The following is an 8,724-nucleotide window of genomic DNA, read 5'->3' on the forward strand; positions in this document are numbered from 1 at the left end:
TTAATAAATAATTAAATATGGATTTTGATTGAGCAATTAAGAGCACTTATTCATTTTTTTCTGCTGTTGCGGTTCTTGCCAATTTTTTTGTGCTTATGTCCAAACATATTTTGTCATCTTATCAAGTACGATAACGAATGGATCCTGACCTTGTATGCGTATATGTTCTTAGTCGACCGAAAAATATACTTTTCAAAATAAAGTATAAATATATGCATATGATGCACGTATATTTAAAGTATATGTATGTGTACTGCAACATTATCATTTTGTAGGTTACGTGAGATATGTGATCTGCCTGACATCTAGCAGCAAATTAAATGAAGTTGCAAGTATGCTTTGTCGTTCACTTCCTAATTGTCGCGAGAATATCTTGTTATCTTAACAATTTATTTGTAGCTACAATATATAATAAAGATATGTTTATAATATTCTTGTAATCTCCGGTTTGTTAGATTGAAGAAAAATGATGATTTTTCTTGCTTCTTCTGATCGAATAGATGGATGATAACAGGCTTCGTTATCTCTAAAATTTTATCAACCTGAAGTGATCCGATTGTATAATCATATAGTGTGAAAATTAATCTTGATGATTACTTTAAGATACTGGATTAAGCACAAATTAAAACACAAAGATAAAAAAAAAAGTTCAACAATGGTATATACGTTTTTACACTTGATAAATTCTGGAAAGAAAAAAATAAATAATCGAAAAAATTTAATTAATTATTATTGAGTGTCAGTAGAGGCTGCAACGATCGGCTTCCCTGATTGGTTGATTTTTAGTCATATACAAATCATTCACAAATTAAAGCGTTTAATTTGATTATTAGTATATTTTTTAATTTCAGTATCAAAACACGTGATTAATATTTAAAATAAATTTTTTAACACGTAGACGGCATGTCCTGCTTTCATATGTCTACGATTGTATAATTCAGTTTCAAATTTAACCGCCTGCGTAGAACAATTTGCGCACAATAAACGAAGAAGTTTTCTATTTTACTTTATTGCTGTTCCCTTATTGGTCGCCAATTCAACATTACCGTCATCTGCCGAATTAATTTTACAAACTAATTAACTCCGAAAGAGAGTTTGATCTAAGTGTGTATTAATATTAAATAAAACTAGTATATATATCTCATTTTAAAATCATACTTTTTAACTTATAATACATATATTTTCACATGTTACTTTGTTATCACGTATTATTATAAATAAATTCAGAATAATATTTTCCAATGGAGAACGTAGCCGATACGAAAGAAAATTTGGCACAATCAATACGACTTTTGAATCAAGAAAGTACGCAAAGAAAATCATTTTTAAGATTAAGTACTAAAAGTACTACACCAAAGAGAATATCTTTGCAACAAAGTGCTCATTCTCGCAAAGATGCCGAAGATACACTCAATCAACTCAATGATACACAAAGCCCAAGAATATCTTCCAGAAGTTATGTTAATACAAAGATGATGAAGGGTCATAATTATTCTGATATAGATATATCTTTGACTGTAGCACCTCATGAATTACGTGATATAATGGCATGTTCAGAAAAGAATGATATGACCATGCGAGAAATCATGGAAGATAGTAGTGTAACAGGAATTATTTTGAAAGCCAACGAACCATGGCGGGAAGTTAATACTAAATTGTATTATGATTTCTTACAATGCATACAAGCACATCTTTCTGAACTACAAGTGTTCGATACTATTGCTGATTTTATACAAAGTTGTACTGATACTTTGGAAATAATGAGAGGTAAATCTTATTTCTTAATTCAGGTGTAATGTAAGATTAATGCATGAATACGTTTTATTTATGTATTTATGTGCTTAATGTATTTATTCTTTGTTGTATGCTTTATTATAGGTATGCAAGCTAAGGTCGAAAATACAGCCTTATCTATGGAAGAAATATCATTAGAAAATGAAAGAAACACATGGAGACTCATATATTGTCTTTATCAAAATAGGGTAAACGCATCAAATTTTGATACTATGATAGAAGATAATTCCAATGTAACTTATATATCAGAGAAAAATGTAATAGAACATTTATATAAAACTGAAAGACAAGTAAGAGAATATCAATTGATTATAGATTGGTTAGAAAAAAATGCATTAGATCAAGCTAATAGATCGCCAAGTATAGAATGTTTTACCGATAAAACTGTTGCTTGGGAAAATACATTGTATCAGTTGCAAAATAAGAATATGGGAATGGCTTTTGGATCTTCCAGGCCATTAATAACTTCTATGGATCCTGATGCTCCTATAAGAGAAGGCAAACCTATTCATGATTTAGATAAGGAAGATGACATTAGACTTGAAAAAAGAATGTTTATAGAAGTACGTTGTGGTTGTCTTCAAAAAGCGCAAGCTTTATCAATTCATTGTGGTCAACCGTGGAGAGCTGCATGTTTATTAGGATGGGTACCTCATCACGATCCAAATTATAGTAATCCTCTGACAGATACTAAATTACCAATTATAGGTAATCCTAATAGAGATCTTTGGAAACAATGTGCTTGGGAACTTTCGCAGGATAAGCGTGTAGGTAATAAAATTCATGCATATTATCACTATATAATATCTCAGTGAACATTATATTATTACTCTCATTTATATATTTTCACTTACTCAGGTCAGTTTTATCGTGCTATTTATGCCAGTCTTTGTGGAAATGTTCAACAATTATTACAAGTAGCTATGTCTTGGCAAGATGCATTGTGGGCTTATATGAAAGGTCTCTTGGATGTTAAAGTTGAAGCAGAATTAAGAGATACAATGCCAAAAAATCATGCACCAATGCCCGAAGAATATTGGAAGAATAATATTTCGTTAGAGGAAATATTTAAGGAACTTCATGCATCCAAAAATGAATTGATACGCACTCAAGCTAATACACCGGATCATCTTATACAAAAGTATTTAATATTAGATCAAATTCCAAAGTTAATGGAAGAAATAGAAACAATGATTGATCTAGGAACTTGTGATCCTCAGTTTTTAAGATTCTTAGCGCATTTAATTCTATTTTTACGACAAACTGGAAAAAATATGAAAGATAAAATAGGAGATAAAGTATTACAGGCGTATGTTAGAGTTCTTATCAAAATAGGCGATCCAATCTTGATTGCATTTTATACAGCTACCTTACCACAGGAAGATCAAATATCAAATTATGCCTCGTATTTAGAAAATATTACCAATTTCGAACAACGTAAGAGATGTTTGACTGCTGCCGAAGATGCTAATTTGAATGTTGAAGCTATTACAAAGACAGTTGTTGAAAGTATACGTCAAAAGAATACAGAGGTTAAATCTGAGGATTTAAAGGGTGCTCTCACAGATGCCGATTCGGAAAAAATCAATGCTTTGGATTGGATTATTTTTTATCGGAACCAGCGAGAGGAAGCATTGTGGCAAACTAATGCACTAATAAGATATTTTCTTACCAACGACAAAATCGATGCTGCTCGCAAAGCTTTTAATAAAGTAAAAAAGAAATTAATTTATTAATAACATTAATTTAATTTCATCTTTAAAACTATTCTATATTTATATATATATATATATATATATATATATATATACATTTATTTCAGATCCCACCAGATTCTATTGAATCAGTTATGTCCGATTATTCAACTATGGAAAATACACTCGTAAACCTTACAATGACTGATAATTTATCAAAAAAAGCATCAAGTACTATTAGAGAATTTCTTTGTTATAAAACATATCTTGACGCACAGGAAGGCTTTTCGGAATGGTTTCATCACTTCCATCATGGTAAACCAACTCCATTGGAAGATTTATCAGTGTATGCAACATTCACTGAAAAAGTTGCTTATGATCATAAGAAGGCGCAATATAATACTGAATTAGATAGATGGAAATGTACTATGCAACATCATACCAAAGTATGTTTAAAATTGTATAATGTAGTTTTCAAATAGATTTAAAAAATGTTAATACTAATTATATTTTCTTTTCTCTATATCAGGCAGTCAAGCAGCTTTTATTTAACGTTCTTTTATTTCCTGATGGTGGTTGGCTCGTCGATACCAACAATAATTCACACGAAGTTGACGATAATGAATCAAATGAATCATCAATACAGGAAGAAGAAGTATTAAGGGAATATCAATTAAAAAAATTACGCAAATTATGCATTCCCAAAATTGCATTATTGTTACATACTGTCATGTCTGAAATGAATGAACATGCCGGTTGTATACAATTAGCCGATATCCTTGCGTGCGAGCAATATCAATTGTTTGAAGTATGCATTTCTGAAAAAAAAAATAAAATAAAATAGCACTTGCTATTTATTATTATACCTATATAAAATTTATCTAAAAATTAATTGAAATTTTTTCTTGTTTTTTTTACAGGTATTCCCTAAAGGACGACTTCGTGAAATATTTAAAAAAATTTGCGAATCCTCCCTCATTCTGATGGATCAGAAAAAGGATCCATGGGGATATCCAAAGTAAAGTAGCTGTAAAATATTTTTATTGTAATTTGTTCTAATATACAAATCTTTTTATAAAATCAGTTTATTGTCAACCACAAGAAGTGAATATAAAATTTGATACAATGTTCAATAATTTATATTAAACAATTAATACATTTTTTACCAAATAAGTATTTATTTTTAGATGTTTGTTTTATGTAGTTGCAAATAAATGCAGTGTAATACGTCGGAGATGTCTAGTAGATTCATGGAGAATAATATATGATAGGAATGACGAATAAATCGATCGTGATTAATCGATCGTGATCAATCGATCGTGATCAATCGATCGTGAAGCGATTTTGGCCGATCATAGCTGACAGGAGACGATTTTGAAACGCGAACGTAACTTATTGTTAGTCGCTTTTATGGAACAAACGGTCGTGGTTTATGTTTTACATGTGTTAAGTATTGTGTTAAGATTATTAGGTTAATTCCGACATATTTTTAAGAAAAATAGTCGATTATATATATTTTTGATGAAGTTGGCCTCTGATATATGGAGTTTTAAGTGTAAAGAAACTTGGTGGAGAAGTTATTAAGAAGGGACAATAACAAGTAAGAACAACTAATATCTTTGTTTTAAATTTTTCTTCTTTCTCTTCTTTCTTTCTTTTTTCTTTTTTTTTAATATCACTAATTTCATAAATTGCAATTGCCCATAATTCTGTTGTCTTCGAAAACAATCTGTATTTTTCTATTTGCATTCTTAGCGTCAATCAGGACCATCCTTATTCTTGTAAAATATTTGAATAATTATAATAATGGTAGCATAACTATAGTTACATGCTATTGTTGTAATAGTTATCATGAATATATGTTGTACTATTTAATAAACGTGCAGAACAAACGAGGATTATAGCAAATTGCAATTTATATGATTATTATGTGTTTATGTATTTGTGTGACAGAGATATTGATGACACCATATCAATGGTATTCATATTGTACAAAGTGATCCATGTTCTCGAATTCAACAAAATTTAAAGGCAATATTATAATGCATTGTAATGTGTTTACAACGTTCATAGTGGATGTTAATAATTACTTGAATTCATATCATCTTTCAATCATTCTCAACACCAATATCTACGATAAAAGGACAATATTTGATTTATTTACGTTATACTTATGTTTTAATAGCGATATCAAAGTAATATCATTTATTTATTTTCTCATACTAGACGAATGAAAATTTTGTTAAACAAAGCTTTTTATTATTATTATTATTATTATTATTATTATTATTATTATTATTATATATTTATGTATGAAGCGAAAAGAAATATTTAGAGAAATATTTTCTTGCTAGCGAGAACAGTCTTTTTTTTTATATTTCAATTCTATTATTAGCATTACGATCTGTTACAGTAACTTGAAAATTTGTATATTTTCTTTCCTTTTTTTTTTTATTAAATATACAAAAATGATTTTCGATGCTTTTCGATAGCAATGAAACCGCTGATTTTTTATTGTGCTTTAAAGCGTGTTTAAAACTAAAAAAATAAAGAAGATTTCTGATAAGCATAAAGAATTGTAAGAAACAAACGATAATGTATTTTGATGCTGCAAAGTGCTTTCGTAGAGAGAGAGACAATAATTTCATTCGGTCTCTTGTTTAGATTTTCTTTTTTCTATACTCTCTCTCTCTCTCCATCTTTTTGTTTTTATTTTATTTTTATTTATATTTGCATTTTTATTTTACATTAAACAATAAGATGAAGACTGTACATTTATAAAAGAGAGACAGTATTACAATCCAACGGGGATAAAAATTGGTTTCACACACAAAGCTGATGCAAGACAAGTTAATATGTACTTTCAAAACGTAACATCTTACAGAGTTTATTTGTTTTTAATAGTAGTTATCTTAAAAATACTTTCAAAGTTTCTTATAATTATCCTAAAAGAAATGAAAATATATCAGAAAGAAATATAAAATAAAATAAAATGAAATAAAATGAAGAGAAGAGATAAAAAAAAATAAAAGAAAAATGAAACCATACGCAATTGATTGATGTATTTTTACACGGTTCGATCATTGTCTTAACACACTTATGTAGTTGAAACATTCATCATTTAGATCCTCTCTTTTTCTCTCGCACACAATACATATAATTTATTTCGTATCACATCACAATAAGATGCTAAATAGAGAGTTAGAGAATCCGTTAATGCTTTTTATTCTTATTTTCTTTTTTTTTTCTTTACTTTTCTCACCTTTTTTCTTCTCTTTCTAAATGCTGCATATATGTACGCATGTGCGTGTAAGTATGGTATGTATATATATGTACTAAGTATTCATGATATTTCAAAAGGAAAATGAAGAAAAGTAGTATATTAAAATTAATAATATTGATGATGATAATAATATCAATAATAACCATAATAATAATAATAATAAAAATAATAATAATAAAATATATGCAACGTGTGTTATTATATACATATATCGTTCATTATAATTCATTTCACGGTGTAAATCATGCCGTTTATTGTTTACATTCTCGAATTAAAATTCGTATACGATTTTTTATTTTATTTTATTTTATTTTATATTTTTTATGTGTATGCGTGAAGTAGTATGTAATGTGTTTTATTAGTAATAGTAATAGTATTTAATAGTAATAGTAGGTAGTAAGATCTCTCTCTCTCCCTCTCTCTTTCTTTTTCTTTCTCTAACTTTTTTAAATTTTCATTTTAAATTACCAGATATATTCGAGCTCACTCGAAGCTAGAGATATGAGGATCTTCGATTACTTAAATTGAAAAGTGTGATATTTTTTATTAATTTTGTTTCCCTCTCATTTTCATTTCAGAGAATAGTAATATTACACGAGGATTAGAGATATTCACCATACATATTTAATTGTTTTCTAGTTTAACACGTAAACGATTCAAAAAATAACAAAAAAAAATAGACGATGTTTAATTACATATTATTATTAGTATTATTAATTATTTAATTATCTGCTTTTCATACGCTACTCGTACACATCCGATATGCAGTTATTATTTTGTTGTCTTCTTCTTTAAAAGAGAGTTCTCGATTATATACATACATAATTATGTATATAGTGAGTAGTACCCCTTAAAATCGTACACCGTTACTTGTAAGCTTTATTTATAACAAGTGAATTAAACAAATACGAAAATAATACATAGAAAACTTCTGTCATTAAATATCTATTAATATATGTCGAGTGTAAAAAAAAATTTCAATTTGATATTTTATTAGATGAAAATTTTCAATTTGAAGTCATCACTGTCAAGGAACGTTACAAAAAAATATATTTTAATTGAAACAATCGCAAATATTAATATAGTACAGTACTTGTATTGAATATACCTGAAATGATTGTAAATTAATCGATGTAACTGTCTAATATGGTATAAAAGCTCGGAGTATATGATCTATGTACCGTTCCCTTCGAAATTCGCCGTTGGACCGAGTCATTGTCCTCTATTAAATTATTTTTATTAAATTTTGTTTATATGACTTTCCGAGCGTTGCGCATGTGTATAACACAATTAATACTCGAAACAACAAGTTTCAATAAAAAAACTTTCATAGAGGATAAAGTATCACTAATAGTCTTTTTGTCAGTCTAACGATGGATTTCGAAGAGAACAGTACATAAAATTTATACTCAGTGGTTCTAGACAACAATTAACATTTTTTTTCGATTAGTTAACAATCATTTAAGGTATATTTAATACAGTATCGTACTATAATTATATTTTCGATTGTTTAAACTATAATACATGTTTTTATAACGTTCCTCGACAGTGATGAGTTTGATTTTAAAATTTTTATATAATAAAAATATGTATTATTATTTAAATATTACTTAATTATATCCACGTATATTATATCTTACGTAACGGTGTACGATTTTAAGTAACACTCATAGTATATGTATATACATATATTGCATTTACCTATTTCTTTTTTCTTGTTTTTTTTTCTGTTTACTTACAACCTCACGATAAATTATTTTAGATACGTATTTATTTATTTATTTATTTATTTCTTCATTTCTTTTTCTTCCTCTTCTCTTTTTAACTTCATTTTTAGGATAGTCAAAATTCCTTGATATTTTTTTGATGTGTTTTTAGTTTTGTTTTATTGTTCTTCTATTTCTTTTTATTTTTTTACGTGCATCGTCCATCTACGATTTCTCTTCGTTTTGT

General features: G+C 27.8%; 1 protein-coding gene across 1 annotated transcript; it reads left to right on the forward strand.

Annotated features, from left to right (window-relative positions):
- The first annotated feature begins 942 nt into the window (after positions 1 to 942).
- On the forward strand, positions 943 to 5,378 carry LOC106791703 (nuclear pore complex protein Nup107). Its single transcript, XM_014757562.1, has 6 exons — positions 943 to 1,767; positions 1,879 to 2,565; positions 2,653 to 3,506; positions 3,617 to 3,934; positions 4,018 to 4,296; positions 4,409 to 5,378. Exons 1-6 carry the CDS (start codon positions 1,242 to 1,244, stop codon positions 4,508 to 4,510), a joined length of 2,766 nt encoding a protein of 921 aa, XP_014613048.1. The 5' UTR covers positions 943 to 1,241; the 3' UTR covers positions 4,511 to 5,378.
- Positions 5,379 to 8,724: the final 3,346 nt, after the last annotated feature.

The sequence above is a fragment of the Polistes canadensis genome, unplaced genomic scaffold (assembly GCF_001313835.1).
Source record: "Polistes canadensis isolate GaletaPanama2010 unplaced genomic scaffold, ASM131383v1 scaffold_332, whole genome shotgun sequence".
NCBI classification, from domain to species: domain Eukaryota; kingdom Metazoa; phylum Arthropoda; class Insecta; order Hymenoptera; family Vespidae; genus Polistes; species Polistes canadensis.

Coding starts and splice junctions, on each gene's coding strand:
- LOC106791703 (XM_014757562.1), top strand. CDS start 1,242: ATGGAGAACGTAGCCGATACGAAAGAAAATTTGGCACAATCAATACGA. Junction 1,768..1,878: donor TACTTTGGAAATAATGAGAG/GTAAATCTTATT, acceptor GCTTTATTATAG/GTATGCAAGCTAAGGTCGAA. Junction 4,297..4,408: donor AGCAATATCAATTGTTTGAA/GTATGCATTTCT, acceptor TTTTTTTTACAG/GTATTCCCTAAAGGACGACT.